Below are 26611 nucleotides of genomic sequence, written 5' to 3' on the forward strand. Positions count from 1 at the left end.
GCAACACGTCCCTCCCCGCGGCCCCGAGGCCTCGGCCCTTATCTCGCATTCCTGGGGCCGGGGTGCCTAATTATGGGCATCTGGTGGTGGCAGGCAGCCGGCCCCCTCCCCAGTGCCGGGGCCCCGGGGGGTGCGGGCAGCAGGAGCCACGGCCTCGCTTGCCTCAGCACCCATGTACCGTGCCTACGGCCAGGGGCATGGTGAGCCCCACTTCGAGGGGGACCGGCGGCACGGACCCTTCGGGGCACGGGCACACGAGGTCTTCGGGTACCCAGGTAATGGGGATGGGGGCGGGGGGGTCCCTGCTACCCCAGGGAGGGCCCCTCCAAGGGCTATCCAACTGCCCTGTGCTTGGGCATGGTGTGGGACACCCCTCAACATAGACCAGGAGAGCTGAGAGGGGAAGCCCGACTGCCCCCCAACTGTCCTACGGGTCTCTGGGCTGTCGTCCAGTCCCCACCCTGTCCAGTCCCTTTGTGCATACCCCCAGGTCCCCAGTTGCCCCCTCCCCAGACCCTTCTGAGCCTCCCAGTGTCCTCAGAACCACCCCCATCCCCCTTTCCCACCCCTCCAGACCTTCCTGGCTGCCCTTATGTCCTCAGCCCCACTGAGCCACAGACCCCTCCGAGTACCCTGCTAGCCTCCCACTTCCCTGTACACACCCAGAGCCCACCAGTAACCACAGTGCACCCCCCAACCCACTCCCCCCGGATTTCCCTGGCTATCCTGTGTCCCCAGCCTCCTGCTCCATTCCCCTGCTGTCCCCAGGTTGTCCAGTGCCCCCCCAGACACCCCCCCCCAGTGCCCTTGGGTGCCCCAGATCCCCCGGTGCCTCCTGCTACCCCCAGACTCCCACTCCAGACCACCCAGTACCACCCCATACCCCTGGGGCACCCAGTTCCCCCTGCAACCCTCTAGCACCTCCAATGTTCCCAAACCTCCAGTGCCACTTGCTACCCCCCAGCCACCCCTCCCAGTGTCACCAGCCTTTCCCACACTGCCTCAGCCCCTGGGTCCCATGCCCCTGTGCATGGTAGCCCCCTGATGCTCGCAGGGTCCCCAGGAGCCATGTGTCCCTGCAGCCTGGGCACCTGGGTGCGTGCCCAGGGTGACACTTACCAGGTGGTGGCCGACGTCAGCCAGTTCAAGCCCCCTGACATCGTGGTGACCATCTCCAACTGCCACGTTGCCATCCAGGCTGAGAAGGTGAGACGCCCCAGGGGGACAGCATATCCATTCTGACCCTGCTCTGGCCATGCAGCAGCGGGGTCCTGCCCTGTGGCACCCTCTCCTGCAGTGAGAGCTAACTGGGAATGGCTCCTGTTGGCACTGGGGTAACTGGGGGCTGTCCTCCAGTGATGGGACAACAGGTAGTTCCTGCTCCACTGCGCCTCTCCTGCACTGGGGTAACTGGGACTGTCCTCCCTGAGAATGGGGCAACGGGGAACTCCTGCCCCCTTGCATTCTTTGCTGGTGGTGATGGGGCAGTTGGGAACAGTCCTTGCTGGCAGTGGTGTCACTGGTTAACTGGGAACTGCCCTGTTGAGCTCCCTGCTGCAGCTGAGGTGACTGGGAGCTGCCCCATCACTAGCACTGGAGTAACTGGGAATGTGCTGTGCGCCACCATGCTGTGCCTTGCCATGCCCTGACCCAGCATGCTGGCACTGCCTCCCCACAGGTGGCTGAGGATGGCACTGTCTGCGACACCTTCACCCACAAGTGCCAGCTGCCCGAGGACATGGACCCGCTGTCAGTGAGCTGCACCCTCACCGAGGCTGGCACGCTGGTCATCACTGCCCAGCGCCATACCAGCACCCGCCCCGGTGAGCCCCCGCAGCTGCTGTACCGCAGCGAGGCCACACTGTAAGCTGGCACCGGGTAAGGAAAGGATTCGTGCCCCAAGTGATGCCAACCCTGGCACCATGGTGAGGTTTGGCTGGTGCCCGCTGGCTATGCCCCCTTCCCACCTCCAGGCTCCTGGTACTCTGGCTCTGTTTATAAAGTCCTTTTATTAAATTAATATAAAAATCTCTGTATTTACATGGGGTGGGGAGGGGTGCACAGCGGAGAGGTGGTAAGGACCCTCCTTCCCAGCCATGAGATGCTGAAGAGGGAGGTAGTGCCCACCCATGTCCCCATGGGCACCCCAACCTGATGCCCCTCTGCCCCTTGTGCCACCCTGAGCAGGGACACTGTGGTGCCCATGGGGGTGCTGGCTATGCTGGGGGGCACGGGGGGCTGGCGGAGGCAGAGGTAGCGAAGTGGGAAGCCCCAAGAGCTGGCAGGGAGGTGGGGGGCACCTAGCTAGCCCCTGGCACAGGGAGGGGCAGCAGCAATGGATTGAGGGTGCCCACCCCATGCCAAGCCTGGCACAAGTGGGCACAGGGTGGGCATACCCCTGCAGGTTCTGGGGGTCCCTGTGGCACCTGGGGACACACAGGGGGACCCTATCTCACTGGCCTTTGGGGGTGTCATCATCATCGCCCACAGGTCCGGCCTCGCGGGGCATGGTGTGGTGCTGGTGGCGGTCCCAGAGCTGGTGCAGGGCGGTGGTGTCAGGCTCGCTGGCGCTGGCGGTGCTGTCACGGAAGCTGGCGAGCGGTGGGCGTACCTTCACCCCCTTGGCTGTCAGCGAGCCTTCAATGGCCTTGCGCAGCTGTGGGCACCCCAAACCCATGGGCAGGTGGCTCTGGGTGCCCCCACCCTTGGGCCCCTCCAGCCCCACTGCACCCCGCTCACCTCCTTGAGGGACACCATGCCCACCAGGCGCCCAATGCTGGTGACATACGCATGGTCCAGGCCCAGCAGCGAGAAGATGGTGTGGGTCTGCAGGAAGAGGGGGCTGAGTTGAGGGCCTGGGGGGTCTGGGTGGGGGTCAAGGGGGGTGCGGGTGCACCTTGTGCAGCGAGGTGTGCTCCACCAGCTGGAAGGGTGCGGGGTCAATCTTGGCGCTGCTGAAGTCCACTGGCTGGTCCAGCTGCTGCTCCTCCCACTCCAGGATCTGTGGGGGGAACGCCATGGGGCAGGGTGAGGGGCACAGCCCCCAGGGGTGTGTAAAGGACTCCCTGCACCCAGTGTTACAGGGACATTGGGGGTACGCATCCCTACCCCCTGCCCACGCAGGCCTTGGCACCCCATTGGGGTCTGCTGGGTGCTTGTGGGCAGGAGAGTCCTGCCCACCTGGGTGCACCCCCTCACCTCTGCCGGGGTCATCCTGTCACCCAGCTCCATCTCCTCCTGCAGAAGAGGCAAGCATGAGCAGCCTGGCAGGGCAGCAGGCAGCCTGCCTGCACGCTGGTTACAGGCAGGGAGCCGGCAGGGCGCAGGCAGCAGGGAGCAGGGCACTGCAGGCAGCACGTGCAGGCAGCTGGCAGGTCAGGTTGAGAGGATGCAGGTCACACCCCAATTGGCCAAGGTGGGACGAGCCAAGCTTGTGATTGGTGGAGAGAACACAGGCTGTGCCATGATTGGCTGAGCAAAGTGGGGCAAATCCCATGGCCATGACTGGCCGAGAGGCTCCGGGTAAGGCCATGATTCGCCAGGAAGGTTTGGGATTGGCAAGTCACACACTGATTGGCTGAGCAGGATCAGGACAGTCCGAGATTGGCTACATAGACACAGGCCAAACTTGACTGGCCAAACAGAATCTTGCCAGCACCCTGATTGGTTCATATAATCCATACTGGGCTCTGATTGGCTGAGAGGAGCTGTGCCCAGCCTGCAATTGGCCGCAGCTTACCATGATGGAAACACGGACGCGTTTGGCTTTGCGATAGGCTGTGCCCTGGGCCTGGCACCGCGGGGAGAGACAGCGGCGTTAGGGCATGGCCAGGGGCAGCGACCACAGGGGCAGGGACGGCAGGGACGGCGGGGATGGGCAGGGATGGGACACAGATGGGCAGGGATGGGCAGGGATGGGACACAGATGGGCAGGGATGGGACACAGATGGGCAGGGATGGGCAGGGATGGGCAGGGAAGGGCAGGGATGGGCAGGGAAGGGAAGGGACACAGATGGGCAGGGATGGGCAGGGAAGGGACACAGATGGGCAGGGATGGGCAGGGATGGGCAGGGATGGGCAGGGAAGGGAAGGGACACAGATGGGCAAGGATGGGCAGGGACGGGACGGGTTGAGCAGGAATGGAAAGGGATGGGACGAGAATGGGCAGGGGTGGGCAGGATGGGGCAGGGATGAGAAAGGATGGAAAGTGGTGGGATGGATGGGCTGGAAGGGGCAGGGACGGGCAGGAGCGGGAAGGGGTGTGAAGGGATGGAAAGGGATGGGAGTGATGGGAAAGGACGGCAACAGGTAGAAAGGGCCAGGCAGGACCAGGCAGGGCTGGGTGCTCACCTCGGTGGGCTCTGTGGTGGGGTTGGCACAGAAGAGGCTCTTGAGGGCGATGCCGGTGTGCTCGGTGGTGCCAGCTGTGGGCAGGGAGCAGGTGTCAGCGGGGAGGTGCAGGGGGGGCTGGGGGAGCCGGGTGCAGACTCACCTGGGGGGCTCTCAGCCGGGCTACTGGGCACCCGCTTCAGCGCTGGCTTCAGGGGCTTGCGGAGGGCAGTGTGGGCAGGGGCGCCTGAGGAGGCCTCCGTGCTGATCTGTGGGGGGACGGGGTGGTGGAGGGATGGTGGCGGGGGGCACCTTGGCCCGACATCCCCTGCAGCGGCCACCCCCCTCACCTGGAAGCGGATGCCGGCATCAGAGAGCCGGTGCCCATCCTCGGCCAGCATCTTCTGCCGCAGGGCCTGGAGCCGGCGCTGGGGGCTGAGCTGGTGGCTGAGCAGGGCTCCCACTTGCGCCCGCTCGATGGAGCCCAGAAGGATCATGGACTCTGGCAGCGGCAGTGAGGGGCCATGTTGGCTCCCGATGTCCCCTTTGCCACCCTCACCCCCCCATCCTGGCACGCTGCATGGCTGGGGTGGGTGCCAGCAGAGCCCCCTGCCCTCATCTCACCAGCTGACTCCACCAGCGGCAGGCTCTTCATCTTGGTGCTGTGCAAGACGTGCTGCAGGTCGCGGTACTTGCAGTTGAGGGTGACGTAGCGGATGTCTCGCACCATGATGTCCTCCACCCGCACATTGTATTTCCTGCCCAGGGAGGGTGAACAGTGGCCTCAGAGTGATGCCACCCCCTCCCCTTGTGCCTGGTGAGGGGCTTGGGGACAGGGCAGGGGGACACACTGACTCGTGGTGGCCCCAGCCCAGCTCAGGGAGGTAGGGCAGCTTCTTGATGCGGATGATGCTGTCGTAGAGGGAGGGCTGGAGGCTCTGGGCCACAGCATTGGCCAGGATGACGGCGATCATGACAGGCAGGATGTGCGAGATCTGCCCTGTCAGCTCGAAGACGATGACGGCCGTGGACACCGTGTGGGTGACGGCACCTGACAGTGCAGCTGCCCCTGTGCCCATCCCCGGGAGACACAGGGGTGGCTGTCAGGTGCTGCCTGCCAGGCTGGCTCCCCACCCTAGGTCCCCACCCCTAGGACATCCACCACACCCAGAGCCCTTGGGACCTCCCAGGGACATCCCCAGTGGTGGTGTCACCCCCAGTACCTGGGGATACCACCTCAGCCCTGGGGAACCCACTGGCTCCTTTGGAGCATCTCCAAGTGATGCCCACCACAGTGTCCCTGTGCCAGCCCGGTGCTTACCCACCACAGCGTAGCCCCCTGGCACGATGCGGTAGGTGTTGCTGTCGGTGTGGATGCCGTCAGGGAACCAGGCTGCCATGCTCTCCCCCACCAAGCGCCCGAAGGCTGCCCCTGCCCACAGAGAGGGGCTGGGAGAGGGTGTAGGGGCTCTCCCGGCACCCACCCCAGCCTCATGCCCTCTCCTCTGCCCTGGTGCTGCTGGGGAAGGGGACACCTGGGGACACCCATGGGTGCCCCAGCATGGGCTGGCAGGCAGCTCCCTGCTTCCGCCATGCCTGTGCAGGGTACAGGCTCTCACCAATGACGAAGACAGGCATGAAGGCTCCACAGGGCACTGGGATGGTGGTGGCCAGGGCTGACATCCAGAACTGCAAGGAGGTTGCAGAGACCTGTTAGTTGACCCCCACCTCCAGCCCAGCCCTGCCTCCTGCCCCTGCCGTGCCCCACAGCCAGCTGGTGTGGAGGAGCACATGGGCACAGCACCGTGCCGTGGGGCAATCCCGCTCCTCCCAGAGGGCACCCTGCCAGCACCTCCCTGGTGGCATCTGGGGGCACCTGGCCAGCACCTCCCTGGTGGCACGTGGCCATACCTCCCTGGGGGCACCTGAGGGCACCCTGCCAGCACCTCCTTGGTGGTACCTGATGGCACCCCGCCAGCACCTCCCGCTGGCACCTTGGCGGCTCCAGCCAGGAGTTCTTTGATGGCATATCAGCAGCACCCAGCCAACACCTTGGTAGCCTCTGAGAACAGCCACCCAGTGCCTCCTGGTGCCGCCCTGCTGGCAAGCATCTAGCACCTCCCTGGTGGGCATCCAGGACCCCCTCCCCAGAGCCTCCTGGTGGCATCCTGGAGATGGCAGGGGCAGGAGGCACGCACCTTCATGAGGATGAAGACAACAAGGGTGACGAAGACATTGGAGCGGGGGTGGCGCCAGGCCTCCAGGATGCCCAAGTATTCGAACTCATCACTGAGCCCCTGCTTGGCCCACGTCTGGTTGTCGAAGAGTGTCACCAGGGTGTCCTTCTGGGTGAGCTGGTGATGGGCAGGGGTCAGCTGGGGTTGGTGATGATCCCGGGGTGGGGACTGGTATGCCACCCCATGGTGGGTACCTGGCCAGCCATGAACTGTCCGAAGCCAGGCGGGAAGGTCAGCGTGGAGATGAGCAGTGTCACCAGGGCAGGGAAGAGCAGGCGCCTGACAGGGTGGCATGGGGTGGGGGGTGAGGCCGGTGCAGCCCCAGCTCCACCGCCCTGGTGCCAGGGACCACCAGGCACCTACTTCTTCATGAGAAAGCGGTTGATGGTCTTCTGCCGGCGCATGAACTGCACGATCTTGCGGTTGAGGTAGACAAAAAGCGCGCCCCCGAAGCCGCTGGCAATCCTGGGCAGAGGAAAGGGATGAGCATCCACGTGTCCCACTGCCACCACCGCCATGGCCATCACCAGTGCCACCATCCCTGGGGCCATGGGATGGGCACAGGGGAGGCCACACTCACCCAATGACAGCAAAGGCGGGCAGCTCCTGCAGGTCAAAGGGGAAGTCAAGGCGGAAGCGGGTTTTGAACAGCGCCGTGATTGTCTCTGAGGGATGGCAGGAGTCAGAGGGGCTGGGTGGGGTGGACCCTGTGCCCCCCACCCCACTGGAGGTACCTTCATCCTTGTTCCAGACAGCAAGGACACGGAAGATGAAGGCACTGAAGGTGGCGGCGAAGAAGCCACGCCAGTAGTTGCGGACAGCGAAGAAGGTGGAGGTGACCTCGATGCTGAAGAGGACCCCTGGCACCAGGGAGAAGTGCACGAGGGAGGCGGCGAAACCCAGGCGGAACCCTGGTGCCTGGCATGCTTCCCCCCCCCCCCCCAAGCCTACGCTCGTGCACGGCCCGCAGGGGCCCGGCCGGCCCCATGGGCATGCTATGGGGCAGTTCAAGGGCTTCCCTGGCAAAGCACGTGGCCCATCCCCAGCTGGCCACAGTGGGCACAGCGGAGCAGCAGTCAGCGCGAGCGAGAGGGTAGCGCAGGGACACAAGCAGTGACATGGCAGGTGGCACTGGGGTGGGGTGGGGCGCACACGGGTGGACAGAGAGACAGCTGGGGCAGTGCAGCAGGCAAAGGGCAAGGAGAGAGTCAGACACATCACCAACCTACGGGCAGAGCTCAGCAGGGCTGGAGTGGGGAGCTCCCTGGAGCGCGGGGCGGCAGGGGAGAGGACGAGAGCAGATGTTACACCTCCGGGAGGATGGTGCCTGCTCCTCCCTTCCTCCTCCCTGCTGAGCAGCACTGCCCTCTCCCTTGCCAGCTGTCCTGGGGGGTCCTGCTTGCCTCACCGGGCAGACCCCGGTGCCGGGGTGGGAGGTGTGTGGGGGTGCAGGGGGCCCGGGGTGACCCTACCTCCGATGGGGGCGGCGAAGCAGCAGCCAACACCAACGGCGCAGGCAGACGCCAGCATTTCGATGTTCCTCGCCTCATTCTGCAGGTAAGCCGGGGGTGAGTGGGCACTGCCCAACCTGCTGGGGGGCACAGGTGGAGCCCCCCCAGGGCCAGCCTGCACTGCTTACCTCATAGATGCCTCCAAAGAGGGATAGGAAGCGGCTGAGCAGGGCTGCACACATGCTGGCAATGTGGACAAAGGGACCCTGCAGGGACAGCGCAAGGGCTGAGGACAGTGCCCCGCCACCATGGCCCCCTGCCCACCCCGCCCCAGGCACTGCCCTCACCTCCTTGCCCAGGGGCATGCCGCTGCCCAGGGCACACGTCAGCCCGATCACCTTGGCCACAAAGGTCTTGAGGGTGAGGTACTCCTTCAGCACAACACCCCGCAGGATGGTCTTCATCTCGGGGATCCCTGAGCCTGGCACCGCAGGGACAGCCCTGACCCACAGCCATGGAGGGGGGACACTGGGGAGCCCCTGCTCCATAGTTCTGGGGGGGATCCTTGATGCTCTGCCACACCCCGCTGCCATAGGGAGACCCCAGAGATACCTCTCCCCACAGTACAGTTGGCAGGAACAGCCCCATGGCTGTGCAGGGACAGCTCAGCCCATAGCCCTGAGGGAACCCCAATCCCACAGCCCCCAGAAAACCCTCTGAAGACCAGCTCTTAGCCCTAGGAAGACTCCCAAGACCTCTAGCCCCATAGCCAAGGAGGACATCCACCCCTTAACTCACAGAAGACCCTCTGCAGACCAGTCGATAGCCCTTGGAACACCCCCAGCCCCATATCTCAGGAGGACATCCACCCCATAGCCCCCAGGAGACCCTCTGAAAACCAGCTCTTAGCCCTTGGAAGACCTCCAGGATCCCCAACCCTCATAGCTCAGGAGAACACCCAGGCAGCTCCCAACCCACAGCCCCAGGGAGGGCACACCCTGTTAGGGTGCAGGCAACCCTCTGGGTGCCCTACCCACGGCCTGGGGGGCAAGGATCTGGGTGAAGCCAGCAGAGAAGGTGATGAGCACGGTGGGGTAGGTGACCCAGGCCAGGTACTGCAGCAGCATGTTGGTGTCCAGGCCCCCATACATCCACTTCTGGGCTGTGGGCACAGCCAGCCAGGTGGGTCACGGGTGGCAAGGGGCATGGTATGGCCCTGTGGCACAGCCACCTCATGCCCCACCATGATTCCAGAAGCCCACAGATGCCCACTCACCTTGGAGGCAAGTGGCGATGGCGAAGTCCATGGCCCAGCTGACCAGTGCCATGACTAGCCCCAAGAGGATGAGGAAGACCCAGTCCTCGCCCACCTTGGAGATGAAGAACCTCTGGCACTGCAAGGCGCAGACTGTGGGCACAAGGACAGGCTCAGGGCCAGGTGCCCCAGGGATGGGCACACAGGGACACAATGCTTACAACCAGCTGCACCAACCCAGCACTACCAGCACCCTCCGGTGCAGAAGCACCACCGTGCCCAGCGTCACAGCCCTGCCGCAACCACCAGCGGGCAGGAATGACAGGCTGCATAGCTGCACACAGCGCTGCTGGGCATGCGCCTCCCACGAGCACAGCCCCCCTGGCACAGCCCCAGGCAGAGGGGCTGGGGGCCCCTGGTCCCCGCGGCATGCCCGGCTATTTTGGGCCATTGTGTCCCTGCTGCCCGTCGGGCAGGTGGCATTGTCCTCGGCGCCGGTGTCCCATGACAGCCAGAGAAACTCTAGCCGCCACCACCGTGGCACGGTGGGCAGCTGTGCCCCGACCATGTGCTGCCATGGGGCTGTGCCCACTGACGCTCCCCCCATGTCCCTGTCCCCAGCGGCCCTTACCGCGGCAAGGGGCACAGCGGCCCTGGGTGTACTCCAGCAGCTCTGAGGGGCGGCGGGGCCGGGGCGTGTCCCCCTCCCCATGCCCCTGTTGTAGCCGCAGCCGGGCTGCTTCATCCTTGGCGAAGGTGCCCAAGTCCTGCGTGTAGCGCCCATACATCTGTGGGAGGAGAAGTGAGCAGGGGTGTCACTGGGGTGCTGACACCCCCCGTCCTATGCCCAAGTGGGGAAAGGGAGGCAGAGGAGCAGTGAACAGGCTGGCATGGCCTCCTAGCACCAGGGCACACCAGGCGAGGGGACAGGCAGCCGTGGCACCCCCAAGGGAAGGAGCTGCCGTGCCTCTGGGGGTCCCTGGCTGCCCGCCGGGGGACGGGAGGGGGCCGGGCAGGTAAGGTGTGTGGGGATCATGGCGACCGTTTCGCCCACACCCCCAGAGCAGGCAGCCAGCACCGCTGGTACCAGTCTGTGGCCCTGCCCAGGTGCCCCAGGCACCGGGCTGGGCTGGCAGAGGGTAGGGAAGGGCCTCCACTGATGGGAGCGCAGCCAGCCCGGCCAGGAGACTCTCTGAGGGCTGGTATTGAGGTTGTGCTGGCACTCTGCGGGAGCCTCCCCTCAGCATCACTAAAAGCAGGGCTGGGATGCCCCCCTGGGAGGCTGCCTCAGCAGGCCACACGTGACACGAGCTGGCCAGTCTCAGCTGACAGCAGCGAGGCAGGAGGGCAGTGGGGGGCAGGGTGTACCCCCAGTCCCATGGGAGAGCACTGGGCACAGAGTGGTCCCTGGGCTGTGAGGAGGGGGTTTTAGGGAGCAGGAGGTGTGAGTGGCTCCGTGCCCACGTAGGGGGCACCCCCTCCTCCTCGGCTGCCTCCTGCCTCACCGTGGCATGGCACGTGGCCTGGCCCTTGTGGCAGGGGGGTGGCCCTGGCAGTGCCCGCCGTGCCAGCCAGGAGCTCTTTGTGCCCGTCCTCCCCGCCGAGCTGGGGGCATTGGTCCCGCGCTGGAGGGCACTGCCAAGGACTCGGTTGCTTGGTTTCCACCTCACTCCCCCCAGCACGACCTGAATGCCAAGCGCCAGAGGTTGGCCCGGCACAAAGGGAGACTTCAGGGCTGCGGGGGCCCTGCCAGGCTCCCACGTCGGGGCGACGTGAGCCCCATGCCGATGGTGTGCCCACCCGCCGTGCTGTGCCAGTGCAGCGCGTGGCTGCCCAGCCAGGGCGCCTGCCTCTGCAGCATGGCCGGGGCTGGCGCCCGGCGCGGGGGCAGCGACACGGGTGGGCACTGTGCTTGGCACGTGGGCATTTACACCCATTGGTCCCATTTACACCCCTTGGCCTGCTGGCATGTGCCAGCTCTCCGTGGGGACAGCATGAAGGTACGTTTCTCACGGGGCATTACTCCTGCCCAGGTCCCTTTGGCAGGGAGCAGAAAGCAGCCAGAGCGGCGCCGGGTGGATTCTCTGCTGTCTAATACCTGGGTTGTGCTCAGCAGCGGGAAGGAGAGTGGGGAGGCAAGCAGGGAGGGAGAGGGCACGTTAATTTCCATGCTGCCCCCCTCCTGGCAGCGATTTCACCCCAAACTCCTGCTCAGCACAGGCTCAGCAGTTCCTCTCCCTATGGAAATGTGCTGGGGGGAAGGCATGAGGCGGGTGGGGATGCCGGCACAGCCACCTCGGGGGGCCGGATCCAGCATTGGCTGCCAGGAGGACCCCAGCCCCGCACGGGGTCCTGCATTCAAAGGCTCCCTTCGGGCAAAGCTTGTTTCCTCTGGAACACGAAACAGGCCGGCACCCTGAGGAGTGCTGTCACCCTGCCAAGCGCCTGCCTCCCCCAGCCCCGCTGCTGCCCCATGGCTGGCCCCGGCCAGGACTGGGGCACCCCCAGGCTGAGTGTCCCTCGAACTGGCTCCATGCCCACCCCCTGGAGCCGTGCCAGGGGCTGCCATGCTGCACTCCGGGTGATGGGGCACCAGGGGGATGCCCAGCCCCAGGGTCTCCAGCCTGGTTAGGCGGGGGCGGGGGGGGATCCCCCTCTGCCCCCTGTTTGCAGCCAACCCCACCGGCAACAACAGGGATACAAGCAAAAGGGCTGTGCCACCCCATGCCACCTGTCACCCTGTGCCACCCCGCCACTCTGTGCCACCCCTCTGCCCTGTGCCACAGCCCTGCAGGCAGGGCATGGAACCCCGGGGCTGCCCTGTGCTGGGCAGGCACAGCTGCGGTGCCCGCAACCCTGGGACGGCCGTGGGGCTGTGATGAAGGCCAGCGGTGGGCTCTCTCCTTCCTCCTCCTCCTCCTCCCGCTCTGGTTATTTTTCCACAAAAGCCTTTTGAAACACAAACAGCCCCGGGACTCCGGCCTCCGCCACGAAGCAGCTGAACAATCACAGTGCCGGGCAGGCAGGGAGCGGGCACGGGGGGGCCTGGCGGGGGGCACCCAGGGACATGGGCAGGGGCCAAGGCCGCTGTGTCAGTCCTGGGCTCCTGTGCTGCAGGCACTGGCTATGCCGCAGCCCTGGGCAGTGCCAGCCCGCGGTGCCTGCTGCACCCAGGCGATGCTGTGCCTGGGGCAGGCGCTGGCATCTGATGCTGCCGTGTCCCCGTGCCACCCTGTCCCATAGCACCGAGCTTGCCTGGCAGCGGTACCCACCTCCACATGGCTGATGCCAGCCAACTTTTCCCCCAAAACTGTGATCTGGGGGGCAGATATTTAGAGGCAGGGGGGTGTGGGGTCCCCTGGGCTGGCAGTGGGCAGGCGTAGGCCGGGGGTGTTTGTCACGCTGCCTGTCTTAGCCAGGCTCTAATCACCCTGAGCCGCTCCACAGTGAACAAGGGCAGTTTGTCAAGCTTAATCCCCTGCCCTGGGGGCCCTTTGGTCCCCACCATGGCAGCCTGGCATGCAGGGGGCACCGGGGCTGCCATGCACACCAGCACCCTTGGCAGAACTGGGGGTTCTTATGGGCACCCACCCAGCACAGGGTCCCCAGGGAGGCAACACCGTGGCCTAGGAAGACCTTTAGGGCTGGTGCTGTGCCAGCCCCCAGTAGCACCACAGTCATGGCACACCACAGCTGGTGAAATCTGGGGTGGCGGAGGGGTAAGGATGTGGGGTGGGGATGGGGCTCATTGGGCACAGCTGGGCACAGCCCTGCAGTCTGGCTGTGAAGCCCCGGCAGTCGACATGGGCAGCAAAAGCTGTCCCCAGCTCTGTCCCCAGGGCAGTCTGACTTGGACCAGCCCGTGCCAGGCTCCAGCTGGATTCTGACCCTCCTGGCAGGTGCTGGCACGAACTCATGTTGGCTCAGATGCGCTGGGGAGGGCTGGGCACCCCTGCTGCCCGGCATGTACCCAGGCAGCTCCCAAAAGCTTGGCGTGAGGCTGTGGGACAGGAGCCTGCACCCAGCCTCACCCACGAGCCCCAGGCAGTTTCACCAGCCTCTCACGGGGAGGCACCCTGGGGATGGGCACCCTGGGGCACCCAGGGCAGGGGTGCTACCCCGCCCGGGGCAAAGGAGGACAAAGTCTGCCTGCCGGCGCCGTGCAAGGCTGCCCAGCGTGCCTCTCGCCTCCCACGCTGCCCGCAGGCTCCTCTGTCCCGCCGTGCCTGGCTGGGCTGACCTCTGTGCCCACCCACTGCGGACACAGCACCCGGGAGGCAGTCTGGTGCTGGGGTGGTGGGGAAGGTGCCCCACGGCGCACATCGGACAGTGCTGTGCACCCCTGCTCGTGCCCCCGCCGCTCCCCAGCTCAGCTCTGCTAGCGGGGCACCGCGGGGTGGGTAAGATTGTGGAGATGCTGGCGGCACAGCCAGGGCTCCCATGGCCGGTGGGGGCCCACAGCCACCCAACAGTGATTGGGAAGGGGCGGCTTGGGGTGGGCACTGAGGGATACCCCCCAGACAAGGACTTTGGGTGCTTGGGAAGACAATGCAGAGGGTGCCCGGCGCAGCAGTGCCTTGACACTACCCCATGCCCACACGGCAGGTGGGTAACCCTCAGCAGGGCCGGCCCCACTCACAGCAACTGACTCAGGCTCCCGGCGGACTCGGGCAGAAGCACGGGTACTGCTTCCCTGCCCACCTCCCCGGCCCTGCCTGTCTGAATGCCTTTGCCAGGGCAAAGTACCCATTTGCTGAGCCACCCCGGTCACCATCCCAAGGGGAGGCCAGGAAGAAGCACCTTTGCCCGGGTGTCCAAGGACCACGGGCATTGGAAGGGCCGCAGGCACAGTGGGGAGGGAGGACACCCCCGGGACAGCCAGGCACCTGGGTGCCAGCAGGGAGGCCTCGGAGGGGAAGGAGTCGCAAACATGGGGCTAAGGCTGAAGGTGGGGGAGATACACTATCTTGGGGGCAGAGGGCTGAGGACGTGCAGACAGGGGGGTGAAGGGTGCCCGGGCAGTGCCCCTGGGAGTCCCGCATCTCCCCCTCAGTGATGGGGGGAGGGGGAATGAGGTGCATGCAGAAGTTCTGCCCTGGGGTGGGAGCTCAGGCTCCTCCACCGCCGGGGGGGCTGTGGGGTGGCACCCCGTCCCCATGTCCTACCCAACCACAGCCGGGAGACGGCACCCCAAACCGGGTACCGCCGCCCTAAACAGGGCAGCACCCCCAAACCGCCCACCTCCCCTAGGCTGCCGCCGCGCCCCGTGCCCCCCGGAGCCCCCCGGAGCCCCCCGGCGCCCCCCGGAGCCCCCCGGCGCCCGGTGCCGGCCGCACTCACCAGGGTCTGCTCATACTGCAGCGCCCGCTGCGCCTCGCTCTCGGAGGCCATGGTGCCGCCGCTCCTGGCCCTGCCGGTGCCGGTGCCGGTGCCGGTGCCCGCGGCGGCGGCTCCTCCCGGGCCGTGCGGGGCGGGCCGGGGCACTGCCCGGGGGAGGGACCGGCCGCGCTCCGCCTCCGCCGGCAGCGCCCGGCACCGGCAGCCAGCGCCGAGCACCGAGCGCCTGGCAGGGGCTGGGGGTGTCCGGCCGGGGGCTCTGCCCTGCGGCGGCGGCCCCTCCACCCGTGGTCCTTGCCCACAGGTTTCCCGGCTGAGGAGGGCACTCGTGGGCAGCCGGCGGGGGCGGGTGGGAGGTAAAGGCTGGCGTGGGGTGACGGCGGGTACGGCTGCCCCGGGACGCGTTGGTCCCTCTTCCCCCGGGCACGAGGGGCTGGCACTGCCACTGGACCCCGGTTCCGCCCGGTTCCCCTCGGTTCCCCTCGGTGGGATGTGGGCAGCGGGGCTGGGGCAGGGAAGACCACGCAGGGGGTACTGTGGACAGCCAGCCCCCGGGCTCATGGCCATGGCCAGGTCTGGGGGGCAGAGTGCCTGAGGTCTTGGCATTGAAGGCACAGGGGGACCCGTGGTTGCCTACGGGTGACAAGGCACCTCGCTGCTGTTGGGGTCACCAGGGGTACCCTGAAGTTGGCAGGGAGCGCATCCTTACCGTGGTGCTGCTCAGTGTCCCAGCACTGCCAGCCACAAGGATGGAAGGTGGGCTCCAGTCTTCACTGCTGAGCCTGCTGGGCAGCGGTGGCTCGGCCCGCTCTGGATGGGCACACGGGCAGAGCTTGGCACTGGCAATCCTCGAGCAAGGCGCTCCAGCATGGCAGGCTGGCTGCTGGGACCTCCGTCTGACCACTGCCACGGGCTCAGGGGCAGCCGGCAGGGCTGAGCTCACCCTCCTTTCCACGGCACTGCATGGCACCTTCGTGGCAAGAACTGGTGCAGGGAAAGACGGAGCTGTCGCACTGCTGGGCTGGTGCTGCGGGACCGGGAACGGGCTAGTTCTCACCGCCTAGGTGCCACCCTCCAGTTTGACGTTGGCAACCCCAAGGGTTGGTGATGGTGGCCGGGCTGGGGGCTGGGATATGCCCTGCGCCAGCCTGGGAGGGTTCATCACCGGACATGAACTGGTTTGCGGCAGGGAGGTGATAAAATGGGCTGCCTGCTCATTGTGTGCCCGGGCACAGAGCTCGTTCCTCGCTCGTCAGCTCCTGGCACTGTCCCGTGGCAGCCGGGACACTCATCCGGAGGTGCAGTCCCATGCCAGGACGCACCCTCTGCCTGCTGCCACCAGCGTGCTTGGCTGCAGGCCACCACCACACTGCAAGGCCACCACAGGTTCTGCCATCCTGCTGGCACAGGCACCTGCATGTCCGTGGGCATGCACAGGGCAGAACACCTGGCTCAGCATGCAGGGCACATGCCAGTCCAGTATTCCCCATCACCGTCCTCCTATTGCCCTACTACCATCCCGGTCTAGCCCAGTGTCAGCTCTGGTGCAATGCCAGTATAGGCTAATACAGTCCCACTATGGCATTGTTATTGTGCCAGTATGCCTCAGTGCTGTCCCAGTAAAGCCCAGTGTTACTTTCCCTACATGTGTTCCAGTATAGCTCTGGTGCTGTCCCAGCCATCCCAGTGTATCCCAGCACAGTGATGTCCTCAGAGGTGCTCTGGTCCTCCACACTGGGGACAAAAGGGCAGGTGGCAGCACTTGGGTTCCCATGGGCTCCATCAGGCCTTAGTCCAGTGCAGCTGTACTGGGGTGACCGGGGGAGCATTGCCCCAGAACATGCACCATGGTCTGCCCTGGCACCAGTATGGGTAGCTGTGTGGCACACCGAGGCACTGGATTGCTGTGGGTGCTGCAGGCAGGCACCTCCTTGCGGATCTTTGTGCTCCCATGGAGGTGCAGGGCACAGAGCCCTGCTGCCCCTGTGCCAGTGGGCACCGCTGCCAGGCGCTGTGTCTGCAGCCCCCACCATGAGCTCAGGCAGGGCTGGCTTCACAGCCCTGGCTGTGGGCACTGGACCCTGCTCTGGTCCTGTCTGGTGCCACTCTGCGAGCACCACCCCACCAGCCAGTGGCACTGGCTTGCAGACCCTGTGCACCCCAAATACCCACCCCCCACATATGCACCCACAAACCCAGCAAGGCCAGGGCCCACAGATTCCACTGGTGCCAAGTGTGGGATGCAGGGGCACAGCCCCGTGCCTGCTGCTGCTAGGAAGAAGCAGGGAGCCGGGTGGGCAATAGCTCTGGTTTTAATAAATACATTGGGACCCCCATCCACAGGCACCATAAATTATGTGACAAGCCCAGCCAAGCCAGGATAGGTGCAGCAAGACAGGGGCCAGAGAGACTTTACACTATGTACAAGGCGGGCACGATGCTCACTGTGCCCGCCGGCCAGGGGGGCCTTGAAGGGGAAGGGCAGCGGGTGCCCTGGCCTCCACCAGCCCGGCTGTTGCCCACTGGCATGAGCAGGCAGGGCAGCCCTGGCATCGCAGCCGTGCTGAGACGGGGTGCCCAGGCTGGGTGCCTGGCTGTGTCCACCCCACCATGCTCCTCTGTGCCCCCCGCCCTGTGCGGGGGTGATGGGCGGCAGGGACCCCCCCCAGCCGCCCAGCCTCACTGCGCACTCGCACGGCTCTGGGCAGCGATCACTGCTCAGCGGCTCCACATCTCTGCTCTGGCATCATGGACCTTCTCTCTTGCATCCAGAGGGGCATCTGGGGCTGCGGGATGGAAAGCAGGGCTGAGAGACAGGAATGGCAGGTGCCAGAAGGGCACTTGGACTGGTCCCAGCCCTGGCTCAGCGCCCAAGGGGGCTGGGGAGGTGTATGGACCACCGCAGGCTGCTTGGGCGATCAGTGCCCACATGTGAGCACTCGCACTCACCACGGCACTTGGCGCAGCAGGGATTGTCCTTCCTGGCAGCGCTGGTGCAGGCGGCCGGTGGGCACTCCTGGCGCTGGCAGTGTGTCTCCCCTGACTGTGGGGCAGAAAGAGGGGCTAGGCATGGTGGCTGGGGGACTGGCAGCTCCTCAGGGTGCAGTGGGTCCTTAGGGTGCCACTCTGGGCTGCTCTCCTACCCAACCCTGAAGCACGGGGGACTGGCACAAGGGCACCTTCTCCTTTCCTGGCCTGGCACACTCACCACACACCAGCACAGGATACACTTCATTTCTCCGAAGGGGGGCACGGAGGGGTGCCAGCTCTCATTGTTGAGGTACCAGCGGCGCCCGAAGCGGCATGCCCGCGGCCCGTCTGCCTGCATGGTGTCGGCCAGTTCGGGGACAGTCTCCTCTGGGGCTGCAGGAAAAGGCATTGGGAGGCTGCCCACCCACGGCAGGAGCACCCCATGGCATCACCGGTGGTGGCATGCAGGGACCGTGCTGGGACAATGGAGGGCAGAAAGGGGAGGTGTAGGTACCTGGGCACTGCTTGCAGCAGTCAGAGGGGCTGGCGCGCACAGGGTTGGCACAGGTGAGCCGTGGGCACTGCACCTTCTCGCAGTGCACTTCGCCCGTGGTGCCCTGCGGGGAGTGCATGGGGCTCACGGCAGGGAACAGGGCAGATGGTACAAGGCACGTATGCCCCTCCCTGGTTTGAGCCCCTGCTACAGTGCCCAGCAGCTAAGAGCACCCATGGGTGCTGGGGCAGCATTGCTCCCAAACCACATTGGGGGTCTGGGACCCACACTCACCTTGCAGGTGCAAATGGCACATTTGATGAGGCCAAAGGGGGGCACAACAGGGTGCCAGCGGGTGCCAGAGCCTCGCCATGTCTTGTCCCCATCAAAGTAGCAGCCTGGGAGAGGAAGAGGAGGAAGAGGTGGGCACAGCCCATGCGGGGGTGCTGGCGAGGCCAGAGGGGCATAGCTGCCCCCTCAGGCTGCGTCCCCTAGGACTCACCCTCGCTACTGTCCCGTGCCCGCTCCAACTTCAGCTCCTCCTGCCCGGTCTTCTTCTCTGCAAGGATGAAGAAGGCCATGAAGGGGTGCACATGGTACCAGCAGCAGAGGCTCAAATGGGGACACCCCCACCTTGTTTCCACAGCTCCCCCAGACCCCTGCCTGGGACCCCTCCCCAGACCCCAGGTACCTTCACAGATGGGGCAGCACAGCTCCTCAGGGTGCACCTGGTGGGTACAGTTGAGGGGCTGGCACAGGATGGGGTCACAGATCACCGTGCGCTTCTGGGGGCAGCAGGTATGGGGCTCGTTACAGGGGGGCACTGCTGATGGGTGCTTCCCCCCCAGCATGTCCCCTCGGCCTATACCTGGCAGCTGCAGATGGAGCACTTCTTGTCATAGTCAGGTGACCAACGCGTGCCATGTGCCCGGTGCTGCCCCTCAAAGAAGCAGGAGTTGGGGTCCTTCTTCAGCTGCTCCAGGTCCCTGGTCTTGGTGTCCTCAGAGAGCTCAGCCTCCCCCAGGGCCTCTCCCGGGGCCAGGCGGGTCCCTCCTGTGTGGCACCGGTTGGGGATGTGCACCTGGTGGGGGGGCATTGGACAGGAGGTTTGGCGCTACCGGGGGAGCCTGCTCCCCATGCCGATGCCCAGCTGCCCTCCGTGGTCAGGGCTGGCAGAGGAAGCACCCATGACCACAGTACATGTCATGTGGGACTGCTGGGACCATGCCACACTGTGCTCCCCAGCCTGTGCCCTTCTCACCCTGCTCCAGGCAGTGCCACCCAGCTGTGGACCCCGGGCAGTGGTGGGGATGGGTGGGGGTGCCCTGCCCAGGTGAGGACCTACCCGTCCCCGCATCTCCCCATTGGGGTGGGCTTTGGTGCTGACTTGCAGAAAAGCAGTGCCCTGGGCCAGGTGCTGCAGCAGGTCGGCATCCAGGTCCTTCACCACGCCCTGAGCCTGCCGGGGTGAAAGGGGCACCAGTGGGACACATGAGGGCTGGCCTGACCCCCGCCACGGGGTGCCCCAACCAGGTGCCCACCTCACCTCAGTGCTATAGAAACCCTTGAGCAGGCGCTTGTGCTGGTGGGGACGGGCACCCATCTCGCCCAGCTCGGCCACGCCGTGAAGGTGGGCACTGACGGTGCCATCGGCTGGACGGCCCAGCCCCGCCACAGAGATCTCGTAATGCAGGTGGCAGTGCTCGTCCAGTGAGAGCCAGGCATGTCCCCCGGCGCCACTGCCCACCGGGGGGGACACCAGCTGCCCTGCCAGTGCCACGGGCATCTCTGTGCACAGACAGGGGCTGTGGGAGGTGGTGGGGGTGTGGGGTTGCCCCACTGCCCCCCATTACCACCCCCGGTGCCCCCTGCGTACCTGTGTAGCGGGCGAGCAGCCCACTGTAGGGCAGAGAGATGATTTGGCCCCGCAGTTCGCCCTCTGCCCAGTCCTTGGTGGCCACGTTGAGGAAGAGCTCATTCTGCAGCAGCATGTGGGCATCACGGGCGCTGGGGCTCTGCCAGGTACCCCAGGCCTGCCACCGGTGGGAGACCACGCAGGTTGGGATGGGGACTCACCCAAAGCCCCCGTGCCACCCCCACCAGTGCCACCCAGTGCTCACCAGCCCGTCCTTGTAGCTGGGCGTCATGTCAAACAGGACATTCCTCTTGCTTTTCCGCCGGGGTTTGGTCTCCAGCGTGATGCCCACCACCTCACTGGCAGTGCCCACCACCTGCACCTGCAGGCAGGGTGATGAGGGGCAGTGCTCGGGGAGACACCCCTGGGACCCCTGGGAGGGAGATGGGTGCCCCCCCACTTACCTGGTACTCCAGGGTGCCATTCTCATGCAGTGCCAGCTTGGCTGAGCCCACCGCCCCCGTCTTGGTTGGCAGCAGGGCATCTGCTCCGCACAGCACACTTTGGATGGCTTCAGTCCAGGGAGAGAGGCATGGGGTGGGGTGAGGTTGATACAGGGGGGGCATGGCCACCCACCCCGCACCCTAGGGTGCCTGCCCCGTGCTCACTGTCACAGCTGCGGCGGATGGTGATGGTGCCCGCCAGCTGCCGTGCATGCCGGCCCTCCGTCTCGGCCACAATGCGGAGCTGCCCCTGCACCAGCCACTGCAGCTCACGGGCAGACAGATCGCTCAGCACCTCTGCAAAGTCGGGGTCCTGCCAGGAAGGGGCACAGTGCCATGGCTCAGCCCTGGTGCAGCAGGCACCGTGGCTGCTGCAGCATGCAGGGGAACAGGCAGCTTTACCTCCATGGTGATGTTGGCGTGAACCTCCCGCAGCATCTGACCCTGGTGCAGGATGCGGACCCGCAGCAGGACCCAGGGCGATTCTGTCCGTGGCAGAAGGAGTTGGACCTCCTGGACTGGGGGTCTGCAACCGCTGTCCCTCTGCCCCCAAACCCACCCCCCTGTGCCCACTGCCCCCAGATCTCTGTACCCAATCCCCCACTTTGTTGCCAGCTGCCTGTCCTGTCCCACACACACCTGGACCCCTACACACACACTGTGAGCCCCACCATCCCTCCCTCCACCCCCCAAGTCTTCACACAATCCACATGCCAAACCCATCCTTCTCCACACTGACCCCCTCATTCCGTACAACCTTCAGCACCCCCTGGCCCCACCCCCCCCATAGGTACACACCACACACACCCCTATGCATACCTCAAATTATGCAGAAACACCTATGCACGACTAACCCCCCACACCGCGCCCACCCTGAACCCTACACCCAGCCCGTCCATCCACCCTGAGCCCATGGGTGCTGAGCCATGCACGCTGAGCCACATACGTGCCCTGCACCCCTCCAGCCCTATGCAGCCCCTCTAGGCAGTGCCAGGCCCCACGGGGTGCCTGTGCCTGCCCTTACCCCCAGCACCAGGTTCCAGCAGCCCCCGGGCCATGAGAATGAAGTGCAGGTTGTTCTCACTGTCGCTCAGCGTCAGCATGGCCATGCCCCCAGCACCCAGGTGTGTGGGGTCTGATGAGGTCAGGATGGCACCAAACGTCTCTGTGCAGGAAGAGGGAGTGTGAGGGGCATCCCCACGGGCACCCACTGGGTGGGCAGGCAGGAGACTGACTTACCTGCAAAGAGTGCCCGGTGCTTGAGGATGTGCCCATGGACCTCTCCGGAGGGCTGTGCCCGGGTGACAAGGGACACACGGAGCTGCTCCCCCCGCAGCAGCTGAATGTTGGCCTTGGACACCGTCCTCCACATCCCGCAGAGCTGTGGGTGACAGCAGGGGCTGGGGTGCACCTCATGCTCGGGCAGGGGGAAAGGAAAGGGCACCATGCCCCCCTGCCCTCCCGGCCCCTCTCACCATGCCATCCTCAGGGGCAGCGCTCTTCTGCACGGGGTGTTCAAACAGCACATTGCCCTCGGGGTCACTGAAACGCACTCGGCTCGGCCGCCCCAGCCTGTGGAAACCCAGGGGGTAAGCAAGGAACCCCCTCCCCAGCACCACCCTTGCTCAGCACTGGGCACAGCAGTGTGTCAGGGAAGGCACGCAGGGGTCACCGATTTGGGTGGACAAGATAAGGATAACGTCCCCCTGGGGTGCCAAGCACCACGCTCTGCTCGCCCACACCTGGGCTGGCCCAGCACTGCTGTCCCACTGGGTGCCAGCTCAGCACGGGTCCCCTGGGCTCCCCTACCCCAAAGCAGTGCCAAACTGGCGCTGGGCGGGAGGGGGGTCCCCGCCAGAAAAGGCAGCAGGGCAGGACCTGCCGGGAGCAGAGCGCTCAGGCCTGGCTGTAAATTAGGAGCATTTTCGGCTCCGTTTGGCTCCCCCCCGGCAGAGCTGGAAATTAGTCACCACTTTACTATGCAAAGGGGCCTGGAAGCGAGGAAGAGCTGAATAAACTGGAGTGGGAAGGAGGGAGGGAGAGGAGAGGCTCCGCCGCCGGCAGGCATCCAGGGAGGGCACGGCGAGGATGGGGGACCCTGGCAGCACAGCCCCGGCGGGCACCGCCAGCAGAGCCCGTGGTGCGGCACAGCGCCTCTGCCGTGCTGTGCCAGCGGAGCCCTGGAGCTGTTCCCATTTGTTCCCACTCCAGACCTGGAGGCGAATGGGTGAGGCCGGACCGGCGCTGTGGGTGTGCCGAAATCCCGGCTGCTTGCCCGGCTGGACCCCCAGCACGTTGCCCCCTCCCCAAATCTCTTGCCTTGCCAATGCAATGCTGTGGCACCACAGGGGGATATGGGAAGGGAAACTGAGGCACAAACACCATTGCATCCCCCCTTTTCCCAGGAGGCTGTCTGCTGTGCCAGCCTGAGACGGAGGACAGGGGGCAGGACTCACCGCTCATAGCTGATGGAGAAGAGCAGGTAGGAGCGCAACAGGGTGAAGTGAGCCTTGGCCACTGCGCTGGATGTGGGGTGCCATGGCTCCGGGCCACTTGTCAGCAAGGCCACAAACTCTGGGAAGGGAATGCTGATGATGGTAGGGAACAAGGGGGGTGCCCTGCACCGCTGCTGCCCACTCAGGCAGGTGGCTCACCTGTGCGGGCATCATCACGGGCCAGCCCCTCGGAGCTGAGGTAGGAGCGGTCGTTGTAGGGCTTGTCCAGGTCATCCTCCTTGTCCTGGAAGTACTCAAAGGTGTCGAAGGGGGGTGCGGGGCTCTTCTCTGGGGGGCCTGGCAAGGCTGGCATAGGGTGGGCACAGGGAGAGACCAATGCACCAGGCTGCTTGTGCCCAAGGGCATGGAGTGGGGGGCAATAATAAATCCCCCCTCCTGAGACAGACCGAGATGTGCCCTGCGAATCACTGTGGGGCTCTGAGCTGGGGTGTGGGGGACATGCTGGGTGCAGGCAGATGGACAGGCAGGGTACTGTTTAGCCCTGTGCATCTCTCTCTGCACCCCTCCCAGGGTAGCTCGGGGGGGTGGCTGTGCCCATCAGGGATCCCTCCTGCCCAGCACCTCAAAGGCACCCTGAGGGCACTGACAACCTCCATAACAAAGCCAGAAGCCCTTTTTTGGGGGGTGTGTGCAGTGCCCCCTTTCCCATGCCCACGGGGGACCCTGTGGGTGCTGGAGGGGCTCCCCACAGGGAGGCACCTGCTGGCCTCACCTTTGGGGCAGGTATGGCAGCAGTGCCCGGGCAGCAGTGTGGCCCGGGGACAGGCGGGCACAGGGCAGTCCTGCTTCATGTTCTTGCAGTTCACTTTCCCTACTGGTTTCCCTCGGCGGTTCCTCTGCTGCGGGGTGGGGAAGAGCCCAGGAGAGCAGTGCCAAGGTGTGCCAAGCCGTGCCAAGCCGTGCCAAGGTGTGCCAAGCCATGCCGCCCCGGCACAGCCTGGCTCCCCCCATCCCGGCCCATCTGCAGACCCCGCGGGCAGCCCGGACACCTTGCGCAGCCCCCAGCTGCCTGTACGGCAGCCAAGCCCGGGCCCCCTCCCCACGGCCCCCAGCCCCCTGCCCAGCTGTGTGCGGCCCCGCCAGCCCCGGCCTCGGGGGGCTGCTCGGAGGGAGAGGGGGGGAGCCGGGGGGCCATCTCCGAGGAGGGGGAGGAGGAATGAAGCCTGATACTTTAAACCCCCCTCCTCCTCCCCACTGCCGCGGGGGAGGACATCCAGGTGTCCGGCTGGCTGGAGGGATCCCCGCTTCCTTCTTCCCTGAGGCAGGGGGTGCTGAATGAAAGGGTCGAGCTCCCCCCCCGCCAGCCCCCTCCCCAGCAGGGCCGGGTCCCGAAGAATGTCCCGGGGGATGTCCCGGGGGAAGGGGGTCCCGGCGGCGCTCACCGGCTCGCAGTGGCAGATAACGCAGCGCATGATCCCGAAGGGCTCCCCCAGGTCCGGGTGCCACGTCTCCTCCAGGGCATAAAAGTGCCGCCCGAAGGCGCAGCCTGCGGAGACCCCCCCGCCACCCACCACCGCCGCCCCCGGTCACCTCCGGGCCGCGGGCACCCCCCTGCCGCAGCCCCGGACAGCGGCCGGCACCGCCCCGCCGCCCGCTGCGCACGGCGGCCGCTCCCGGTGCCGCGCCCGGTGCCGGTCCCGGCCAGCCGCGGGGGGGCCCGGAGCGGGATGCAAGGAAGGGGAGCGGGAATGCAGGCATGCGGGGCAAGGACGGAGGTGCGGGTGGCAGGGAGGGGGTGCGAGGAGCGGGATGCACGAAGGTGGGGGGTGCGGCAGCGGCTTGCATAGGACGGGGGGTGCCCGGAGCGGGGGAAGGAAGGCGGGGGAGGTGTCCTACCTGCCGCCCCCCCGGGAGGCAGCGGGTCCGTGTCGGGCCGGATGGGCAGGGCGAGCTTGGGGCGGGCGGCGCGGCCGGGCAGGAGCAGGGCGAGCAGCAGCAGCAGCGGCGGGGCGGCGCGCATGGTGCCGGCCGGCCTGGGCAGGCAGGCGGCCGGGGGCGGGGAGGGGGGGCCGGGCGCTGCCTGTCGCTGCCGCCGCCTCTGCCCGACCGCCGGCTCCGGCTCCGCTTTATAGGCGGCGGCATGGGCAAGCGGGAGCTGCGAGCCCTGTGCAAACAAAGGCCCCGCTAATGAGGCGCAGGCAGCGGCCGGCCGGGGGGGGACGCGCCCCCGCCGCGCTCCGACCCCCCCCTGGGCCCCGGCCCCGCCGCCCCCGCCGGGCGCGGGCCGTCCTGCGGCACCCCGGGGGGCGCAGCTGCCCCGCCGTGCAGGGGTATCGCCGGACTCGGGGTGTGCTGGGGACCCCCGTGCCCATTGCCCCCCCCCCCCCCCCATTCCCCCGGGCACGGGGTACCCCCGGGTGTGGAGCATCCCCACTCAGATACCAGCCCCAGGGCACAGGGTACCTGAGGGATGCCTTCATCCACGTACCCTCCCTCAGGGCACGGGGCACCCCCAGGGGCTGGGCGTCTTGGGGACACCCCTTACCCCAGCTCACACAACAGCCTAGGGACCACAGCGCACCGTGAAGACGCCACCACCACCATCCACACCCCTTCCACAGAGCTTGGGTTGTTCCTGTACACTGGACATCCTGGGCATGCCCCCATCCACATGCTCCCACAGGACATGAGCCCCCCCGGGAGTCTCCTATCCACATCAGCCCCCTAAGGAATATGGCATTTGCTGCGCACTCCCACTCAAATGCTCTCCTTCTCAATCCATATACTCTCCTGTAGCACGGGGCATCTCCTGGGCACAGGGCATCCCGGGGGCTCCCCGTCAACACAGCCCACCTTCAGGCATGAGCCCTCCCGGGGCTTATTTTGCCCCCCCAGGCATGGGATATCCTGGGAACTCCTCCATCCACTCAGCCCCCTCCCAGATCACTTGGCATCCCAGGATGTAGGGCACTGCAAGGCACTGTCCATCCACACAGTCCCTTGTGGCGCACGGACCCCTGCAGACCTCTCCCCCACGGCCAGCCCTTCAACAGCACATACAGCTCCTCCATCCACTCAGCACCCCTGAGCATGGGCCCCCGAAGCATGCGCTCCCCCCTCCAAATCCACATTACACTCTGCAAAGTCACATGCACCCCACAACTTGTGCCCTTGACATCCCCAAATCCCTCTGGCTGCTGCCCACCCCGGGCAGAGGAAGGCTCCAGAGTGGGACCCTGGGCTCCTGCCCACCAGTGACAGTGGCTGTAGGGGGACAGGAGCCCGGATGCCTGGGTTCCCTTGCCCAGGGAGGGGAGGGGCAAACGTGGAGGAGACCGAGAGAGCAGCACCCAGCACTGGTCCTGCTCTTCACCCACATGTGCCTGGGCTGGCAAGGGTGGCAGTGGGCAGTGAGCAGACACCATGGAAAAGCCTGGGGAGAGCATCATCCAGCTGGGGAAACTGAGGCATACGCTGCAGGGAGGGGCGGCTGGTGGGGAGGGGGACCAGCATGTGCCATCCATGTCCCTCCCTGCCTTGCCACCCCTGCCGAGGGTGGCAGGGAGGGGTGGCATGTGCGTGGCGGGCGGGCGCCCGAAGAGGGGAAGGCGGGTGGGGAGGGGAGGAGGGGGAAGCATGGGGCTGCCAAAATCAACTCCGGGCGGTACAAACACCCGGCCAGCTGCGCGGTGTAGCTAGGGAAACACGGCACAGCTGGAGCACAA

At 66.1% G+C, this 26611-nt stretch overlaps 3 protein-coding genes across 6 annotated transcripts; 1 reads left to right on the forward strand and 2 right to left on the reverse strand.

Annotated features, from left to right (window-relative positions):
* The first annotated feature begins 30 nt into the window (after window positions 1-30).
* LOC121097003 (heat shock protein beta-7-like) lies at window positions 31-1867 on the forward strand. Its single transcript, XM_040613709.1, has 3 exons — window positions 31-275; window positions 1055-1206; window positions 1679-1867. The coding sequence occupies exons 1-3, from the start codon at window positions 173-175 to the stop codon at window positions 1865-1867; spliced, it is 444 nt and encodes a 147-aa protein (XP_040469643.1). The 5' UTR covers window positions 31-172.
* A 129-nt stretch (window positions 1868-1996) lies between these two features.
* Window positions 1997-14732, reverse strand: CLCN2 (chloride voltage-gated channel 2). 4 transcript variants are annotated; one of them, XM_040613808.1, is made up of 24 exons: window positions 14613-14732; window positions 9904-10060; window positions 9294-9425; window positions 9051-9179; window positions 8365-8498; window positions 8206-8283; window positions 8039-8117; window positions 7301-7426; window positions 7147-7231; window positions 6930-7031; window positions 6761-6845; window positions 6528-6683; window positions 5949-6018; window positions 5651-5761; window positions 5185-5398; window positions 4954-5087; window positions 4680-4831; window positions 4493-4598; window positions 4351-4424; window positions 3740-3790; window positions 3199-3237; window positions 2897-3001; window positions 2740-2826; window positions 1997-2656 (listed from the first exon to the last, which is right to left on the reverse strand). In XM_040613808.1, exons 1-24 carry the CDS (start codon window positions 14661-14663, stop codon window positions 2453-2455), a joined length of 2661 nt encoding a protein of 886 aa, XP_040469742.1. In that variant the 5' UTR covers window positions 14664-14732; the 3' UTR covers window positions 1997-2452. The 4 variants fall into 4 exon arrangements, with proteins under 4 accessions (XP_040469742.1, XP_040469739.1, XP_040469740.1 ...); XM_040613805.1 differs by lacking the exon at window positions 3740-3790; XM_040613807.1 differs by lacking the exons at window positions 1997-2656; window positions 2740-2826; window positions 3740-3790 and having other exon boundaries at window positions 4489-4598.
* A 2171-nt stretch (window positions 14733-16903) lies between these two features.
* Window positions 16904-25038, reverse strand: CHRD (chordin). Its single transcript, XM_040613280.1, has 23 exons — window positions 24783-25038; window positions 24329-24432; window positions 23659-23785; window positions 23085-23231; window positions 22887-23004; window positions 21906-22002; window positions 21670-21811; window positions 21455-21595; window positions 20833-20915; window positions 20596-20743; window positions 20392-20498; window positions 20193-20309; window positions 19949-20105; window positions 19619-19860; window positions 19418-19531; window positions 18941-19153; window positions 18764-18857; window positions 18575-18631; window positions 18367-18470; window positions 18094-18196; window positions 17818-17972; window positions 17559-17652; window positions 16904-17395 (listed from the first exon to the last, which is right to left on the reverse strand). Exons 1-23 carry the CDS (start codon window positions 24904-24906, stop codon window positions 17328-17330), a joined length of 2856 nt encoding a protein of 951 aa, XP_040469214.1. The 5' UTR covers window positions 24907-25038; the 3' UTR covers window positions 16904-17327.
* Window positions 25039-26611: the final 1573 nt, after the last annotated feature.

Source organism: Falco naumanni, chromosome 13, assembly GCF_017639655.2.
Source record: "Falco naumanni isolate bFalNau1 chromosome 13, bFalNau1.pat, whole genome shotgun sequence".
NCBI lineage: Eukaryota > Metazoa > Chordata > Aves > Falconiformes > Falconidae > Falco > Falco naumanni.

Bases quoted from the DNA above. Each gene is read 5' to 3' on its own strand.
- LOC121097003 (XM_040613709.1), top strand. From the start codon at position 173: ATGTACCGTGCCTACGGCCAGGGGCATGGTGAGCCCCACTTCGAGGGG. The intron at 276-1,054 runs GTAATGGGGATG...TGATGCTCGCAG, and splicing joins CGAGGTCTTCGGGTACCCAG to GGTCCCCAGGAGCCATGTGT. The intron at 1,207-1,678 runs GTGAGACGCCCC...GCCTCCCCACAG, and splicing joins TTGCCATCCAGGCTGAGAAG to GTGGCTGAGGATGGCACTGT.
- CLCN2 (XM_040613808.1), bottom strand. From the start codon at position 14,663: ATGGCCTCCGAGAGCGAGGCGCAGCGGGCGCTGCAGTATGAGCAGACC. The intron at 7,427-8,038 runs GTAGGGTCACCC...CCCTGGTGCCAG, and splicing joins CTTCGCCGCCCCCATCGGAG to GGGTCCTCTTCAGCATCGAG. The intron at 3,791-4,350 runs GTGAGCACCCAG...CCGCGGTGCCAG, and splicing joins CCACCACAGAGCCCACCGAG to GCCCAGGGCACAGCCTATCG.
- CHRD (XM_040613280.1), bottom strand. From the start codon at position 24,906: ATGCGCGCCGCCCCGCCGCTGCTGCTGCTGCTCGCCCTGCTCCTGCCC. The intron at 20,106-20,192 runs GTGAGCACTGGG...CACCGGTGGCAG, and splicing joins CCAGCTACAAGGACGGGCTG to GCCTGGGGTACCTGGCAGAG. The intron at 19,861-19,948 runs GTACGCAGGGGG...GTCTGTGCACAG, and splicing joins GCTGCTCGCCCGCTACACAG to AGATGCCCGTGGCACTGGCA.